The sequence below is a fragment of the Nansenia antarctica genome (genome assembly GCF_963989245.1).
Source record: "Nansenia antarctica genome assembly, chromosome: 19".
NCBI lineage: Eukaryota > Metazoa > Chordata > Actinopteri > Argentiniformes > Microstomatidae > Nansenia > Nansenia antarctica.
Genome location: NC_137692.1, coordinates 16,563,772 through 16,583,771, shown reverse-complemented (window position 1 = coordinate 16,583,771; position 20,000 = coordinate 16,563,772). Strand labels below are relative to the sequence as shown.

Below are 20,000 nucleotides of genomic sequence, written 5' to 3'. Positions count from 1 at the left end.
CCCCTTCTTCCCTCACTCTCTCTCTCTCGGAGGTGCTGATCAATTCACAGTCTCCCTGGGAGGTGCGAGACTCTACCCACTGCACTGTATGATTGGCTGACACACGACATACCTCACCTCACCCTCACCCCCCCTACCTCCCCCCTCCCTCCCTCAACCATGCAGCCCCCCTATCTTCAATTCGTTCAGGGGTTCACTCACCTACTGTTCTCACTATCAGGACCCAGTCCTGCTCGTACCACAGATGTAGTAGTGTTAACTGACCCTCCTGATGAAATTCACTCATCCAGGAGAGGGGGGATATCTCTCTTTCTCTCTCTCTGCTTCTCTCTCTCTCTCTTGCTCTGTCTTTCCTTCCATCTCTCTCTCTCCAGAGTGTCTCTGATGCCATTAGCACACCTGAAATAATAGTGCAAGTGACAAATGCTGGGAGAGAGAGGAAGGGGAGGGGTAGAGAGAGAATGGGAGAGAGGGAATCAAATAGAGAGGTGTGTGTGTGTGTGTGTGCGTGTGTGTGTGTGTGTGTGCGTGCGTGTGTGTGCGTGTGTGTTCTGTATCCATGCATTTAGCACGACTCCACCAGCCCCCTTGAAGCAACATTACAGTCTGCGACCTGGTGACCAGTGGCACAATGTGAAAATTGACTGACGCTATTCAGAGATCAGCTGATCTATTATTATACCTGTGTGTGTGTGTGTGTGTGTGTGTGTGTGTGTGTGTGTGTGTGTGTGTGTGTGTGTGTGTGTGTGTCCATGGAAAAGCAGACAGATTATATTCCATACTAAGGGTTAGTAATAATCAGAGAGATGGCCATCATTTCATAAAGTTATGTTATCTAATCAGAATTGTTTATGTCTTAATGTTGTATGTCCCAAATAAAACCTACTATTAATTCCTTCTTGTATTTCGCCCACTTGCCCCTTTCAACAGAGATTATTTTTCATATTGATTGCATCGGATCTCAATGAACGTCGGTTTAACCAGTCTCATCACTTCAGGCATCATTGATTTTATCACAATCTTCATTTAATTTGACCATAGTCGTATGATTTTCTTTCATGGAATTGACACCCGTTGGACCTACTTTCTCCTGATGCCAATGTTGCTGTTAAACCTGTAGCTCATTTGAACAATATGCTGATAATAATTTGACACCTCATCACAGTTTCCATAAAACGTTGAAAACGTACCACCATCATCAAACGTACCATCATTTCAACTCATCAATTGCACGCTATTTTCTTCCACGGTTGCATTTCACAACATGTCCTTTATGAGTCAATGTCCATTAGAAAACTCACACATATGCAGAAGAAAACTACAATAGAAAAATCTTTATTACAAAACCCAAAAGAAAAAAAGGTTTTTCTAATAATTGAGGCTATATTCAGTATTGTCTAAAGAATGTTGTTTAATTACAAGTATTGTTCTTTCAAATTCAGAGCAACATCTTGCTATCAAACGAATGCAATGTCTTTTAACTCCAGTAGAAGGCGCAAATGATTAAGCATTAATGTGTGCCCAAGAAAAAAGGTTCTCAAATTGTGGCTTGTGAAAATGTCAAAAGATGCTGAATTTAAAGGGAATTCTTGTAGTAATCTTTCTCAAAGGCACCAGTGCAATAGTTTGCATAGTAATAAGAATGTATTTGTGTTGATGGCATACTAAATGTCAATGAATTCATACTATTAGTCTTACTACTATAGAGTTACCTAACTGCATTCATGAAATGTGTGTTATAAGTGATTGTCAGTTAAAATGAGAACACAAATTGCAATGTGTACTACAAACACGGTGTGTACAACATCATATAAGTATACAAACAATGTACACCTTCCTTATATGTGACTAAAAGTAATAGACTGATGCAAATATCATCAATAACAACATTATGGCTCTTTGTTTACCACACAAAAATGTGTTTATTACACAAAAAGGGCTATAGGTAACAAGCTGCTGTATTTTTTATTTTTAAAATAAGCCTCCATTAACATATTTTCATCCTATTCGTTTCCATAATGTTGATACTTCTTTTTAGCCTATTATAATGATACATACATTGCAGGTAAGTGCACAATCCACAATGTCGTGCACAATGTCTTGCACAATGTCAGTGTTGAGTTGTTATAAAACTGTGCTATGCAAAACTTTTCTCACGTAAAAAGTAAGCTATTTATATTTCCCAAACTTTCTGACTGATGATAGAAAGCAGAATTCGGCTGAGAGCTCCATGGCCCAACACGTTTGGGCGACTTGCTGCATGGCTGTTAAATGTTTGACCTCAGTTTGACTTCTGAAGGAGCGCCAGTTGCTTTTGTGCAAATGGACAAAGAGACATGAACAATAATCAGCATTAAACATCAAATACAAGGACAAGAGCCCCATTTGGAATCAACGTTGACAATACTACAATTTAAACAATGTTTCCAAAACTCTCTTGGGTATCGTTTGAGGATTCGTTCATTTAGGTTAATCGATGTTCATTCCAACTTTAATCTAAAACGCTATTGTTATAATTTAACAAAGTTGTCTAGAGTTGTCAAATAATAAAAACAAATGAAAATAGTGGCCTGTAAGACTTGCCTTTTCCCAGCATGGGAAGCATTCTTTTTAAAATTACAGTTTGACATAAGAAATATATGTAAAATATATGTAACTTGTATTTCCCTTGTATGACATAGATTCTAAATTAAACTGCAAGTCAACTATAGCTCCCATACACAGCTCTCAAAGACTGGCTCTAATTATGATGTCTATCGAATGTGCTGTCAGCTCAGATGTGACTGTCAGAAAGTAATACCTTTTGATTTCATTATACGACTCGTGGCATTAACGTCCTCGGAAAAGCGGATTAAACAGAAATTATAGTATTTACTCCCTATTGCAGGTCACTGGAATGCGCTGACCCTCACGAAACATCGACCTAAAACGTGAAAGTCCTTGCCCCTTATGTGGTCTATTGCGTCCTTTTATAGACGCTAATTGAAGCAACTTAATTACTTTATAATGCCATTATGTGACGGCAGTTAGGCGTTTGTGTAATTCGCCTTTCATGTCAATTTAGACCCGGCTCTATTTAGACCAGGACCCGTTTAGTTTTCTCCGTGCTAAAATAGGCACACCTCTAAGACACCCCTGCTAATATCATATATATACATAAAGCATAAAGGCTTTGCAAAACGAAATATAGCCTATATACTTAAGGTTAAAACAGCCAATATTTCTAATGCATGGAGATACATCCATTTTTTAATGAAATGTATTTTAAGTAGCCTATATAAGTGAGGACATTTTCAATAACGCCTATACTTTACAGTATAATGCTCCACTCTTAAGCTATCAGTTAAATTAATACACCAAAAAGAAGACAACTTCAGAAAGAAAAGATAAGGCTATTCGGTAGGCTATACTCACCAATAAATGTATGAACATAAAAGCATAAAAGCTGTCGTATTCAACCTGCGCAGCAGTGTTAGTTCATGTATTTCCTCTGTCCTTAAGTAGAACTCCCCCTGACTTCCACACGCCCGTGTCTGTCCCGGGACGGGACTGCATAGCTTTCCCATCGAGCGCGCTCCACCGTGTACCCCGTGCCTCTCTGGCCGGTGGTGCTTGGGGATTTAATAGTAATTTCATGCCTGTAAATGTGGTCGCATGGATCTGCTCTAGTGGTACCACGGGAATCTCCGAATGCGTGAAGCCTGCATGCATTATTTGATACAACACTGTTGCTTGCATCATGGCACCAAAGCATTATGATCGATGACAGATGCTTCTGCAGGGAAACTTCAAACACCTTGTCACCACCGGGGCATTTGGAGTAACATGTTATGGTGACGGCTTAGCATAATCATAAGATAGTGATACCCTGGCCCACTCTCTTGACATTCATGTGTAATATAGTCTATAATCAGGTAATTAATTGCGTCGTCTCCTAACATGTAAATTCATTCATAATCCATGTGCTCTGCCGGTACCCCCGAATTATATAGCCTTTACCTGGACATTAAAGTGTATGCCATGTGTGACTCAATGATATCAGAACTAAATATGATATAACATGTCGTTTCCATTCAATAAATCAATTTACACATTCATATTAGGCGTCGCCTTTTCCACTGTCAGTAGTAGATAAGTGCGACTGTGACAAAAGGGTCATTGTGTGGAAAGAAATGCCAATGTTATTGACGGCATAACACCATAATCAGGTTAGTTAGTGAGAATATTTAAGTGACAACTTCTCTGGGATAAGTTATCATGAGCTCAAACTGAATATCAGTGTAATGAGCTGCATGGAGGTAAAAATATATCTTACTTGATTTTAAAAGTAACACCTGGAATACTTAAGTTAAGGGACAAGAAGGAAGAGATCGAAGAAGAGTGTCTGTGTGAGAGATAAAGAAAGAGAGAGTAAGAGAGAGATAGAGAGAGAGAGATAGAGAGAGAGAGAGAGAGATAGAGAGAGAGAGAGAGAGAGAGAGAGAGAGAGAGAGAGAGAGAGAGAGAGAGAGAGAGAGAGAGAGAGAGAGAGAGAGAGAGAGAGAGAGAGGGGGGGGGGGTGGGGGTGGGGGGGAGACAAATAGAGATATTTTGTAAAAATATTCAGACATTTGGAAAATGTATATATTGACATAATGCAAAGGACGTGTTTTCCATTTGCAAGCAATGTTTTGCTTGCACCTCCCCGCCAATGTGGCCTAAAATCGATCAATCACCTCGGGATTGATCATCCTGTGAGCCAATAGGGGGCTTCCATCCCCATACAGCGCTCTCATTGGACACCTCTGCCAGACTCTGCGAGCTTGCAGCGACTTGGAGCGGCCCATTCCGTGCTAGCAAGGGGTATGAGGGCCAGAGGGCACATGGAGAATAGTAGCTTCAACTCGAAGCTAACAGAGCTTTTATTCAGTAGTTTTTTTTTTTTTTTTTAAATAATTCAAATTATAGACAGAATAATTACACAAGTGATATCAAAATACTTCTATCTTTTAGATCTAATATCTTTTGTATTCATTTTTTACTTTTAGAACAAACAAACATGTTACAGTACTTTCTTCCTGTACCACTTAACTTTTTAAAACGTTGGATTTTATTTAGTCAATTAAGGTCCCTCAAGGCCTAATCATGTATTTCAAAAATGCATTTATTTAAAAAGAGAGAAAGACTGCAATTGTAAGTAGCTAAGGATGTAAAGAGTGGGTCTCCATATCTCTACAGTAGCTATATCATGCAAAATTATATTGCAGTGTTCTAAGCTGTCAATTTCAGAGGGTGTTGGTGCATGTAGCGTATTGGAGATGGGTGACAGTCATATAGCCTTACACTAATGAGGACAATTCCATGTTCATGTTCATTTCTTCTACACAACGCATGCAGACGTGTTCAAATAAGGTAGCCTATAGACTAATGCAAAGCAAAAAGAACCAAGGGAGTATCAACGATAACCCAGATATAGGCTACTTGATGCAATATTATTTATAATGTTCTACTTAATCAGTGACAGTGACATAGTGTGACCAGGGTAGGTACAAGTATTGGATTATCAGCATGTTACATTGTTATCAACGTCCACATTAATCCCAAATGAGTCTTCAAAATAAAGTTTCTAATGATAGGGTTTCAAATACACACTATAATACAACCAAACACACACACGCACGCGCGCGCTCGCGCACACACACACACACACACACACACACACACACACACATACACACACACACACACACACACACACACACACACACACACACACACACACACACACACACACAGTAAGAGAGAGACAGAGCGTGAGCTTAGAATGATAAGGTTCTATCTCCGTTTAGGGCAGTTCAGAGACAATGAGCGTCAACGTTTTTTAGATGGAACCTTTGTATTTTATGAATTACTAACTAAAAAATGTCAACATTTAAAAAAAATAACACCACATAGGCATTAATAAACACCTAATGGATCAGATGATGTAAAAAACTCAATTTTGACAAAAATTGAGATCCTAGAACCTTATAATTCTAACGTCACGATCTGCCTATGTACAACATGGGGCTCGAATGCCCTGTGCCCTGTGCTTTCGAAGGTCCCACCCACCCACGTCACCCCCCTCCTCTCTGCGCCACTTGATGTGGCCCATCGCATTGTGTAAGACGCGACCCGTTATGGCCACCACTACTTCCGGGTTTCAGCAGAGCGCTGGTCCAGATCCACACACACTCCTCGTACATCGGCTCACAGCACCGATCGTGATCGTGGCTCCTTTAAGAAAAGACCTAAGCCAGAATTATCACCCCACCTCCCTCTTGAGGATCTCCGTTAGAGAGGCTTGTGCATAAAAATCAACTCCAGGAGCCCGAGAGTGATAAAAGAAAACGAGAGAGCTTCATTTTCGTGTGTGCATTACTGCATTTGACTATTAACATTAGGTGTGCGATCGCACCCGTGGAAGCGCGCCTCGGATCATCATTCATTCGCTACTTTGACAAGCCTGGCGTTTGATTGACAGTTGGAGTGGCACCAAAAAGCCATGAGACCCGCTCGTTTTCTTTGAGGGGTATTTTCATACTGGTTTTGGAGAAGACCCTCGTCCCGATCGCTGTCCTGGGGATAGCTAAGGACCCATTGCGCCGTGCTTTGGGTTGAAGTTGAGCTGAAGGGGCTCTGGCTTCGTCGCTCTCTGGAAAGAAAATACGGATTTTGTGTTTCCACGATCTCGCAATTTTGGAATTTGCGCGTTTTCACCCTGGCCTCATAGGGGATATATCTGAAGCAAAAACACAGAAGAGGGAGTAAGCACTGGGGCTATGGCGCAGCGGGTACGTAGGCTGTCCCGAAAAGAAAAGTTTGAGTAACTCTACTGGGGTAGAATGAATCATGCAAGCCTGAAACATTGTAACGTGGCTTACTGACAGACGCTCAGAAACTTTCTCTGGGCTTCATGGCACAGGGGACATCATTCCATGTTTTTCATAATTCCATGCTTTATATGAATATTACGCACGGACGACGCGCATATTTGCTTTACGAAGCAACGCCCGGCTTGGGACACCCAGCAGTATGATCATATCTGCTGTTTTTTCTTTTTTTAAATTATTTATGACAGGCCATTTATTGGAAGCGAAATATGGAGCGATGAGACCATACTAACCTCTCTAGTAGTTCTATAGACGAATTGAAATACTTTCAATATCTTGAAACATGTTTCATTCCATGTTTGTGTGTGTGTGTGTGTGTGTGTGTGTGTGTGTGTGTGTGTGTGTGTGTGTGTGTGTGTGTGTGTGTGTGTGTGTGTGTGTGTGTGTGTGTGTGTGTGTGTGTGTATGTGTAATATATGGCCTAACCCTAAAGTATATTTAAGATCTGTAGGCCTATTAATGAATTTATAATCTCATCCTCACATTTACTTTGTTACAGAGTAATAACGTTTAAATTATTTAGTATTTTTTAGTGAAGCACATTTTAGTGTGATGACATATGCTCTGATTCATATGCTTCCAGACTACTCGAGTAGGTGACAGGACCTTATGATATCTAAATGAAATGTAAACAATTGTAAAGGAGAGATCACATCACTTCTATGGGAGTCCGGGACCGTTTGTTAGTTAGTGTGCCATCAGAGGGGTATCACGCTGTTTTCTTGCCACCTCTTCAGTTTTAGGGTGTAAATGTTAGGGTTGTGTTAACGCAACGCTAGTTGTACGTGTTAACGCCTTTGCCTATCATTCTCATCAATATAAGGCTGCTCTCTCTGTCACTCTCAGAGGGCAGTATGAATAATTAAAAGCCGTCGTTAATTTGTTAAATAAACAGCCCCCATATATCTGTTATTCTATGTTTTAGTCAACCTGTTACAATGCTGTACATCTATATAAAATGCATAACACACACATTAAAACACATATTTAGTTGTAATTCATGGGCAACATATGCAAATAACTACAAATGGTTTGTTTCAAATTATCATGTAAAAGGTTTTTTTGTATAACCCAATAAATTGCGTTTGTTAAATATATCAATTATAGTATAGGCTACTCGGGGTGTATAGCTTAATAACATGTTAACCACTATTGCACAATTACATGATACTCAGAAAACACTGCAATAAGTAGACTGGATTATGTTTTCCCAATGTGTATGCAAACCCGTCTGCTTTTTAATGTGCCCAAGATACTTAGCCCATAGGCCTGCACACTTTCACCAGTTTTAGGACACATGCTTTATTTTTGTTTTGCTATTTGGAAACAGGGAATTTTATGATAATTGTATTTTAAGAGGCTTGTTTTTACTGCAATGTATTATTGTGGTATAACAAGCATACTATTCTACACAGGCCTTCAGTTGTTAGCAAATACCTTTGGGATACTATCAGTGACTCTACAACTTTCAATGTTATTTAGTCATGTTGACATTGTTTTAAAGTCTTTAAACCACTATTCACTGGATACTGCAATGTGTTTGCTGTGTGCAGTACGAAGATTTGCCCCATTACGGGATGGACGGAGTGGGCATCCCGACCACCATGTACGACCCGCACGGCGCCAGGTCCATGCAGGCAGTCCACCTCAACCACGGGCCCCAGTTGCACTCGCACCAGTACCCCCACACGGGCCACACTAACGCCATGCCGCCGAGCATGGGGGGCTCCGTCAACGACGCTCTCAAGAGAGATAAAGACCAGATATACGGGTAGGAGCATATTGTTGAATTCATATATCTCATGGGTTGTTGCTTTTCCCTATATTTCCCGAAGTTCCCACTCGGTGTTAGGAGGAAGGGTTAAGGAAAAACAGAAAAGTTAGCTTGTCGTGACGTTAGAATTATAAGGTTCTATCTCCATTTTTGTAAAAATTGAGTTTTTTTACATAATCTGATCCATTAGGTGTTTATTAATGCCTGTGTGGCATTACTTTTTGAGTTTTTGTAATTTTTGAGTTAGTAATTAATAAAATACAAAGGTTCCATCTCACTAAACATAATGGAATGTAAAAACTTTGACGCTCGATATCTCTGAACTGCCCTAAACGGAGATAGAACCTTATAATTCTAAGCTCACCTTGTGCCCTGAAAATGTTATTGAACAGTGTTTGTCAATACATTTCAGACAAACAACGCTAAAAGTATGTTTATCGTTATATAAACAACGTTCCACACACTGTTATTGTATTTGCTTTGTAAAGAAACTTTTCAAAAGCTTGATCTTCTCTTAAACCAATAAAGCAACACAAAGGATGTTCACCCCAATACAAATAGCAACTCTTTATGCACATTGTCTATTATGTTAAACATAAACAAATCATATTCTATTTACACTATAGGCTATGGGTTATTGTCTCCGTGAGCGATACGTGCAGATTCCTATGAATAAATGCGCAATGTTAATGTTATTGCTAATTGAAAGTTTGAGTTATATACAGAAATTAAATATGCACACTGCAGTGATGTTAGATGAGTTCATTTACATTCCAAAGCATGGTGTCTGTACGGTGGCTGAACATGTCAAAAATAATTTGACTTTACACTTGTCTGTGTTTAACCGTAGGAGCTTGGCGAGTGCCGTAGGAGAACCGTAGGAGCTTTTCCTATAGGCTTTATAGACTATACATTTACATTTTCACATCCTCGACTTACAAATGTGACTAAAATCAGACAGACAATGAATGTGCATAATTAAACTCTTGATGCTCTGACAGACAAAGGTCAAAGTGGATGTCTAGGCTAGAATCTAATGCCGACTGTGCATGAACTCCAACAATTAGACCTATCGGCAAATATTAGTGTCAATAATAATAATTATTATTATATACCAAGTCATATAAGTCTCTGCAACAACATAGCCTGTCGTCCCCACGGGCGAGTTGTTGAGAGTATAGCTGGTTGGGTAAATCTGTAGCCCAGAGTAGTCTTGACCCCAACGCTGTTTACTCTGGTGACATTTGCTATTGTGTTTGATTCCAGGCACCCCCTCTTCCCCTTGCTTGCACTGATTTTTGAGAAATGTGAATTAGCAACTTGCACGCCCAGAGAGCCCGGGGTGGCGGGAGGCGACGTTTGTTCATCGGAATCTTTCAATGAAGATATAGCAGTGTTTGCAAAACAGGTCAGAAAAAAAACATGTTATTACGCATGCGATCTGTATCCAAGTTTGAAAGATCCACTTCTGTACATATGTCGGTGGTGTAAACGTTAGTTGTACTATGTATTGAAAACGTCTAAAAGGATGCATTGTTTTTAGATCACAAATATCCCCTCAGAATAATAATAGAACTAGTTGATGTTTTCATATCCCAGCTGGTGAATACTGTCATTGACTATACTTTTCTCTCTTGGAAATGCAACAATTCTTCAAAGTATTGAGGTTTTTTCATAATGTTGTGCTTTTAGATTCGGGCAGAAAAGCCGTTATTTTCATCGAATCCAGAGCTGGATAATCTGGTAAGATAAACATTGATTTGATTATACAATGGCTATAAAAAGGACTTCACATATCAGTGCTTCCCTGCGTGTTTTGTCACGGTGCTTTTCTCTGAGCATGAGACGCTGTTTGTTGTTGAAAAGTTTTTTTTGAAGGATTCGAGGTTAAATGTTCCTTATATCGGATTGTTTGATTGCATGATAGCCCCCGGTTGTCACGGCAGATAACCGTCTTCCGAGGGCCGCCATTAGAGCGCTGTCAGAAGCCCTGGAACTACTTTTCTGCAATGAAAAGTTGTTATGCTAATGTTTTCTAGACCCATGACTTACACCGTTATCGCAAAGTAGATTTTTTTCTCATTACTTAGTTAATACTATCCTTGACTCTTGTGCCATGGGCCTATTTTTACGCGCGCGTAATAATAGGCCTGCTGCACAAATGCATGGTCATATTTTAATATTGTAAGAATGTTGAAGTTTAATATCAGCTCTAAATAAAATCCATTAACATTGATAATTTCCACTGTAGTTAGTTTTTATCAAGAATAATGTGTCTGTTTCATATTATTAGAGTTGAAGCTCGGCTTTTTTATTATTATTCCATCTTTTTTCCAGATGATTCAAGCCATACAAGTTTTACGATTTCATCTTCTGGAGTTGGAGAAGGTAATAATTCCCTCAACATTTGCTGACCAGCGACGCACTTCAGACCCACGGCGTACATTTGCATAAATGTATTTTTTCTAGTCGGTTATAATTAGTGTCAAAATCAATCACGGGGCCTATATTTCTCTTCCACGTTTTAATCACGATGCAAGCTGCTACAACCAGAACGGATATCTCTGCACCCACATCTCTCTGCAGGTTCTAATGACGTTTATTTGTGGTGGAAAACTTGATGCAAGGTGAATAAAATGTATAACTTTTTATGAACGCTCTTTTTGGAAAGGCCATGCATCGCGATAGCTGAGGTCAGTTAGGGTTTTAGCTAGGATATAGGCAATATATTACCAGCGATCGTATCCGTTTATGTTATTCGTCAGCTTAGCACGCATGTTAGCGAGTGGGTCGGTTGTAATTAAACAGCTTATACCTTAAATGTCAGTCAAGTGGGTCACACTCTAATGGCCATGCACAACCCAGGGCACTGATGAATTTAACACGGGTGTTGAGTATCGTTGTAGCCCGTGAATCCTCTTGTCACTGTCAATTTTCGCCGATATCTCTATTTTGAAAGGAACATAAAAGTTGCAAGACCTCAAACCATTTCGGGCCAAATGGGTGTTGGTGACGTTAGAAGTATAAGGTTCTATCTCCATTTTTGTCAAAATTGAGTTTTTTTTTTTTTTTACATAATCTGATCCATTAGGTGTTTATTAATGCCTGTGTGGTATTATTTTTTTTAAATGTTGACATTTTTGAGTTAGTAATTCATAAAATACAAAGGGTTCCATCTCATAAAACATAATGGAATGTAAAAACTTTGACGCTCAATATCTCTGAACTGCCCTAAACGGAGATAGAACCTTATCATTCTAAACGGAGATAGAACATTATCATTCTGAGCTCACGTGTTGTGGTTGCACATTGTCAATACTCTCTCTGATGTAGGGGTCTACCTTTTTGTGATAGTCGCGCCCCCCCTCTTTATGTTTGTCTATATAGGTACACGAACTTTGTGACAATTTCTGTCACCGTTACATCAGCTGCTTGAAGGGCAAGATGCCCATCGACTTGGTCATAGACGACAGGGACGGCGGGTCCAAATCAGACAGCGAAGAAATCACGAGATCATCGGGGCCTCCTGATCAGGTAAGCAAGGTCTCTATCTACCTCCCACTCTCTCTCTCTCTCTCCCTGAGACTCCCTCTCTCCCTCCCTCTCTCTCTCTCTCTCTCTCTCTCTCCCTCTCTCCCACCCTCTCTCTCTCTCTCTCTCTCCTCTCTCCCTCTCTCTCTCCCTCCCACCTTCTCTCTCCCTCTCTCTCCCTCTCCCCTCTCTCTCTCTCCCTCTCTCTCCCTCCCTCTCTCTCTCTCTCCCTCTCTCTCTCTCTCTCCCTCTCTCTCTCTCCCTCTCCCTCTCTCTCTCTCTCTCTCTCCTCCCTCTCTCTCTCTCTTTCTCCCTCTCTCTCCCTCTCTCCCTCCCTCTCTCTCTCTCCCTCTCTCCCTCTCTCCCCCCCTCTCTCTCTCTCTCCCCCTCTCTCTCCCTCTCTCTCTCTCTCTCTCTCTCTCTCTCTCTCTCTCTCTCTCTCTCTCTCTCTCTCTCTCTCTCTCTCTCTCTCTCTCTCTCTCTCTCTCTCTCTGTTATTTGCATATGATTAAGGCCGTTTTAGATTCCCTCGGAATGAAAATTTTCGGAATAATGTTGCCATTATTGGCCCATTAAGGGTTGATCCCGGAACCGACCTGGGAAGATTAGCTGGAGAAAAGCATCGCCATAAACTTGACCTGTTTCGTGTCGATTTTAATTTAGACCCTCTTCCCCTTTCTCCTGTCCCCTCCTCTCTGTTTTTTAATCAAAACGAAACGTTATCAGTACATTTCTATTATAGCGCGGACACATAGAGTGGAGGCCATACTAGTCGTCATATCGTGACGTTAGAATTATAAGGTTCTATCTCAATTTTTGTCAAAATTGAGTTTTTTTACATAATCTGATCCATTTGGTGTTTATTAATGCCTGTGTGGTGTTATTCTTTAAAATGTTGACATTTTTGAGTTAGTAATTAATCAAATACAAAGGTTCCATCTCACCAAACATAATGGAATGTAAAAACTTTGACGCTCAATATCTCTGAACTGCCCTAAACGGAGATAGAACCTTCTCATTCTAAACGGAGATAGAACCGTATCATTCTAAACGGAGATAGAACCTTCTCATTCTAAACGGAGATAGAACCTTCTCATTCTAACGTCACGATATCTCGCTGGAGAGGGATTGTTGGGTTAGGTGACTTGGATTCCCTGCTGTAAGTTCACGGTTCATTACGTGTCTCTCTCTATTTGTCCTTAGACATGAGCGCACATTGCTTATCTGGGACCGTTCTTTGCTCAAAGCGCGACGGCCATGCGATCTCAATGGCATCGAGACTGTTTATGTTTGAGAGCAATAAGGCAATGGGGTATTAAAGGTAGATTAGAGAAATGTTTCCTTTTGTGAATCGCGGCATGCAGAGGCGATATCAGAGATAACCACAGCCTTTATTATGTGCTCCAGTGAATATTTGCACTCGAGGGACGTTGAAGTGCGCGCGCAGGTATGACCCCTAATGGTCCATAGTGCCGTTAAATAAGGATAACATCCAATGATGATTAGGATTATGCAAATCTTTACGCAGTGGATTTTATTTTATGCCATTAATAGTGCGGCTCATTTTGTAAATGCAGACACTGCTTTTCACTTAACAAACTATACTTTCAAATTATCTTTAGGTTTAAAAAAAAAAAAAAAAAAAAAATGCATCATGAGAGGCATTGGATATGGATAGCCTACCGAATTACCAATGAGAAAAAAAAAGAAAGAAAAAAAAAGTGTCCAAATTAAAGGGATTAGCAGGATAGGGCCGACATAAAAAGTAATGAAGCGATTAGGCTAAATAATTTAAATCCGTGGACTTCCATATGGTTGAGTGGCCGACTGGAGCACCGGAGAGAGCGTCAGCCACCAGCTTTAATGTTCCGAGGTGAATGGCCGGGCTACCAGCGCCATTCATGGGCGATCTGGGACCCCCAAAATGGAACGACCCCCCCCCCCCCGCCTGCTCCCTCCCTCCCTCCCACCCAGCCCCTATGATTATGCTAATGACAAGATCGCCCTGGAAGATAATACTTCATTTAATCCAAAAGCAGAATTAAATAACATGATGCCAATTGTGCATTTAAGTGTTTCCTCAGGGAGGCAATTGTCATATAAGAAGTTTCTGCATAGATAGTTTGAGAGATAGAAGCATAGACATTTAGACTGCGTTAAAACCCTTGGGTTTCTAGGTATATGAAGCAAATTATGTTGTGCTCGGGGCACTGATTCGGATCTTTAATTGACTTTAAGATGAAGACATGCCCTATTTTAATCTAATGATGGTCCTATATGTAGCCTAAATATTGAGGCTAATATAGGACTGTATGTTTACGGTGTGAAGGGCTATAAGCCTACCTCACGTGAAAGTGCAAGTCTGCACACTTTTTTGACAGAATTGGAATAGCCATGTGATATTTCAACAATGCTATTATACAATGCCCTGTGTCTATGAACAGCAATTAACTAATGCAGAAACGCATGCACTGAGAAGTGAGGAAGACTTTTACGCCCGGATACATTGTCAGTTAAATTACCTTGCACTTATCACTTTACATGGTGAACATGTGTATTTTCATATTTGGGTATTTCTTGTGTGACATCTTATGTTATGGGTCTGCGGCTGTTAGGCGGTGACATCCTTAACGAATTTGCGTCGTGTGTGCATTAATCTCGTTCCATATGTATTTTTAATATATGCCCTCGGGCATGAAGTTGAATTGGACTGGAAAAAGAAAATGTTGAGAATTTGCACAAAGAACAATGTTAACAAGACAAGAGGCAGAACGGCAGGCTCATTTATTCATAAACCAATTTATTCCGGCGAGGCGACTGTAGCACAAAAATAAATCTTCCGTTTTTTTTTTTTTTTTTTTTTTTTTTTTAAACTTTGAATCTATTAGACTCGAAGGTCCATCGCTTTCAGACTCTCTTGGCCGTCTTGTGCACCCAAGCGTCGAATCAATAATGTTCCTACTCCTCCATCTTTCCCTCCCGTATTGTTTTGCTAGTCTCCCTTTAAGCATGAAAGTATCTCTCTCTCTCTCTCTCTCTCTCTCTCTCTCTCTCTCTCTCTCTCTCTCTCTCTCTCTCTCTCTCTCTCTCTCTGTCTCTCTCTCTCTCTCTCTCTCTCTGTAAGTAGCGAGGGACGTTTGGGCGCCTCCCCTCAGAGGGAGCGGAGCATAGCTGAGAGGTGAAAGAGTCAGGGAGGCTCTGCGCCGGCTTGTGAATGCGGCCGAGCCAGTTTGGGCTCACCGCTGTGTGTGTGTACTTCAGGCCGGGTTGATAAACGCAGCACCCCCCCCCCCCCTCAGGTGCTATGAGAGTGGAGTGACTGGTTAGCCCCATGCACAGGCTTGCCTTAACCCTTTCTCTCCCTCTCCCTAGAGAACTATATTTACCTAATTTGGACCACATTTACCTCTTTTTTTTTCACTTCGCAGACTGAAATTGTAGGTTACATGAAAGGCCTGAGAACTTAAGCATCCCAAAAAAAGTTGCTTGATTCAGGTCTTTAAGAGTTAACGTCCCTCAATGCTTGGTATAGTTTTCTGAAAGTTTATACTGTAGAATACTTTATATATCTAGAACGCAAAAACATGTTTTGCATTGTTGCCGGCGACATTACTCGCAGATGCAATTGACACCATCAAAACTGTTAACAGCAGTATAGGCCTACAACAGTCCTAGCTCTTAAGTTAATTCAAGACTCAAACTTGTCTCATAGTTATGCAGTATACATGCTCCTACAAACAGGGCTTAACTTCTCCCAGTGTTGTGATGAGTTGGCTGTTGTTGCCCTGGCCGGTTGCGTATTTGCCTGGCACACATGCTCGCCCACTCTGAGGCCTTTCTGAGCAAAGAAGAAGTGGGAGGTATTTCCATCCTCCGCCGCCGCGTTTGCACAGTTGTCTTTAATTGCACGGAGAGCACGAGGAGGGGCGAGGAGGAGGGGCGAAGCAATTTGCTAATGAACTCCTAGAGCTTGAGCTCTCCTCTGTAGCACGGGGCTCTACTAATAGCGCTGAGGACTCACTCTAAAAGTCTCAAGAGCCCCCTTTTCCACTCCTGGATTGTGCCCATGCAAGTCTGAAGTGGGATGGGAATAATTGAAATACTCCATGTTTTTGTTGTTGTTGTTGTTGTTGTTGTTTGTTTGTTGGTCTGGGGGTGGTTCTTCTGAAATGATTAAAAATGCTCAGTGGATCATATATAGTGTTTTGGATTGTTGTTTAAGTGATACAGTAAGATGATACAGGCAAAATGCATTTGCTTGAGGAATTAGATTGGGATAAGGTTTTGAGTATTGCGAACGATGCGTGTGTTGTGGCTTGAATACATAGTGAAGTGAAATAAACAAACTGGGTCAGGGATCATTTAGTAATAGAGGTGAACAGCAGCATGCCCTGTAGGTAGACTCCTAAGAAGGTTCTGTTGTGATCTCAGATGGGCCACAGTACTCACAGTACTTGTGTACTCTGTCATGGTATCTTCTCTCAATTGGCCACTGTCAATTGGCACAGGTCATTCGGATCCATCAGTATTAGTTTAGGGAGCTCACACGGTCAAAAGGGTGGCACCCCCCCCCCCTCCCCTCCCACCTCTACCCACGTGTGTGACTTTTGACTCAATAGATATCCTGACCTGGTCAGCTAGTCTTTTTTTAAACAGTATGTTGTATAGCTAATCCATATCTGCTGCTGGCTGGAGTATGCATCAGATTACAGGGAGCCAGGTGCACCTTCCTACTTACTCTTACTGTTCCTGATAAAAACGTTCAATTATTGGACTGATTGTTCGTAGTAGTAGTAGCCTTTGTTGTTGAAAAGAGGAGGTCTTACCCCCCCCCTCCCTACTGCCTTCCTCCCCTACTGGTTTTCCATTTGGAGTGAATGTGGAGCGCTGTTGAGGATTCAACAAGTGATACAAAGACTATGATCATGTGACCCATGTGTTTCTTCTCCTCTCTGCATTATAGTCGTGGAATAGCAAGTGGGGATGATTCTGATTAAGCAAATCAGGTCCAGAGGGACTTCAAAGAATATGAATCTCGGTGGACAGTTTAATAAATATCAAACAAACTAACTCTACGCAACTATTGAAAATATAGCCTATTATGCTGAAAGACTGCTTAGAATGGTTCGGGGAGTTAACACTTTACACTAACGTTGTAAGAAAATTAGTAAGCATGTTTACAGTATGTATTAGTACTAGTGTATGTACAAACATTCATACACATGTATAAGCTAGTATTATAAGCGTTTATAATGGCTTGTTTATTGAAAGTTGATAGAAAGTGCTTCATGTATTTGTTTGTTTTTGTCTTGCTTGGCTTATGATGGGGTGGCTGTATCTCTGGCTCAGTGGTTTCTTTGGATAAGTAAACACAAACCTATCTTAACACATGTGTACTTAGCTAATGGAATGTTTCTTCCCCTCTTAAACCCCTGTGACTTTCCGACAATAGGACTGTCACAAACACAGGTCCCCAAGGGACTCAACAAGAACATCCCACTGTAGCGCGACGCTCACTAAGCTAGGCTAAAAAAAAAAACTACACAAAATGTATCATTATACTGACTACTTCTTCATTGGCAGCAGTGTTATGAGAAGTAAACTGTTTGGTTTGGGATTCGATTTGCGCCGAGCACTTGAGAGGGGTGTTTTCGTTTGGTGTTAGCTCACGAACGGTAAACACGACTTCTGCTGCCAATGCAAGTGGAAAAAGTCAATTGTCAATCCCCTTGTCATCTCTGTAATAGCGTCGACATAGACAGTAACCTAAAAGCCTGTGGTAATTAAGGAAAATGTGTAATTATGGTGGTTGTGTTCGTAAGGTTACCCCGCCAGTTTGAAAGGAAGAAAAGCACCTGAAGGCTATTCAACACAGATATACTTCACCACTCGCTCAAGAGACCAAATCCAGTTAGATTTCTCTCCCCCTTAGCAATTATAAGGTTATTTCTGCTTGTCCATTGTGAGAGTTGAGGTTGACGGGGAGCGTGGAACAGGGGAGGGGGAGTCTTTTGCTTTCTCCCTTTCTTCTTTTTTTGTGCTGTGCATACCATTATCACCTCTTTTCATTTGTGTATGCACTAATATTGCATTGTGAGGTTTTTTCGAGGGGAGGAGAGAGTAGAGGAAAGGGGATCACGCAGTTGGAAAGGCAGTTTATCTGTTAGCTTATCAGTCAAACAGATCCTAGCTTTATCTAGCTACGGGAGGAAGAACAACAAACATACGGTTACAATGGACACTCTTTTAGGCTCTCTCTTATCACTCCATCAGAATTCAGGTGTGTGAGAGAATAAAAACGATGTCAATAGTGTGTTTTTTTTGCATCAGAATGAGGAGAGCCTTTCTAACTCTTGCCACACGTGACATTCCTCATTCCTGTAGACCCAAACTTTTCTCAAAACCTCCTCGGTCGTAAGGTCAACTGTAGTGTTAATGGAAAAAAACAACAAACAAAGCAAGCGCAACAAAGCATTCTGGGGGATGGAGTAGTATTGACTGTCAGCTTTGATTCAGATGTATCCAAGTCTGAGAATGCATGTGGGGGGGCTATTTTATGCTCTCTATCTTTATGTCTGCACAGTATGCACATATGATTATTATTTCTCACAAACACTCGCGAGGTGAGAATGTAAATATCCATATAATCAGGAAAGATAACTCAGAGACAGGGGGGGGCAAAGCAGGACAGCCTTAACCATTTTCTTTATGATTGTAAATGAATTGGCAAGGCAACATTTCTTGCATGAGCGCATGTATAATATGGGGCTGGCTCGGGGAGAGAACGGGAAGCCCCCTTGCATCTAAGACGCTGGCACAATGAGAATGCATTGAATTGGAATGCCTCACCGATCATAGTGGAATCAGAATTTCCAGCAAGGAAAATCTTTTCATGGCGAATTAGTGTGGCGGAGAGAAGAAAAATGGTAATGAAAAAAAAAAGGTATGCACAGATAACAAACAGTGCTCCCTAGGCTCAGCGCGGCAGATTTAAGAACTTTAGCTAAAGCTACGCAGAATAGAATCTGGAAAATTGAATTTACTAAACAATTAAGCATTGAATTAATCTACATCCAGCAACTGGAGAGAGAGAGAGAGAGAGAGAAAAAAACATGGGGCGGGGGGGAGAGAGAGAGAGAGAGAGAGGTGGGGATAAAGAGAGAAGGAGAAGAAGAGAGAGAGCCGGACGAGGGATAGAAGTGGGATAGAGTGAAGAAAGGAAGTCAGAGAGAGAGAGAGACGGGGGGGGGGGGGACAGAATAAATCCATGGCAGCTCATTAAGGGGACAGTGAATATATCAAGTGTGTTGTTGTGTGCAGTGGGACAGATTCTTTCTCCAGTGTAGCTGCCACCACCATCCACCAACAGTATTCTCTCCAGCTTCCTACTCTCTCACTATTTCTCTCTCTCTCTCTCTCTCTCTCTCTCTCTCTCTCTCTCTCTCTTTCTCTCTCTCTCGCTCTCTCTCTCTCTCTCTCTCTCTCTCTCCTCTCTCTCTCTCTGTCTCTCTCTCTCTCTCTCTCTCTCTCTCTCTCTCTCTCTCTCTCTCTCTCTCTCTCTCTCTCTCTCTCTCTCTCTCTCTCTCTCCCCCCTGATTCCACTCTCCTATACCTCTCTTCGTATGTATCTGTTTGAAATATTTCCGATTTTCAAACATGGCCTCTGCATTGAGTAGTTTTGTTATTGTAAGGTGTATGTGGCAACGGGGGTGGTTGTGTGATTACAGCGTGTGTGTATGCGTGTGTGTGAGTGTGTGTGCGTGTGTGTGTGTTTTTGGCAGAGT

At 41.2% G+C, this 20,000-nt stretch overlaps 1 protein-coding gene across 1 annotated transcript in view; it reads left to right on the top strand.

Moving 5' to 3' along the window:
• Nucleotides 1-6,774: 6,774 nt before the first annotated feature.
• meis1b (Meis homeobox 1 b) overlaps nt 6,775-20,000 on the top strand; it is a 75,967-nt gene continuing 62,741 nt past the window's right edge. Inside the window, 6 exon segments of the mRNA XM_080549223.1 lie at nt 6,775-6,812; nt 8,465-8,682; nt 9,952-10,093; nt 10,378-10,428; nt 11,023-11,073; nt 12,073-12,219. Coding sequence (XP_080405349.1) covers nt 6,801-6,812; nt 8,465-8,682; nt 9,952-10,093; nt 10,378-10,428; nt 11,023-11,073; nt 12,073-12,219 — 621 coding nt within the window. The 5' untranslated portion in view covers nt 6,775-6,800.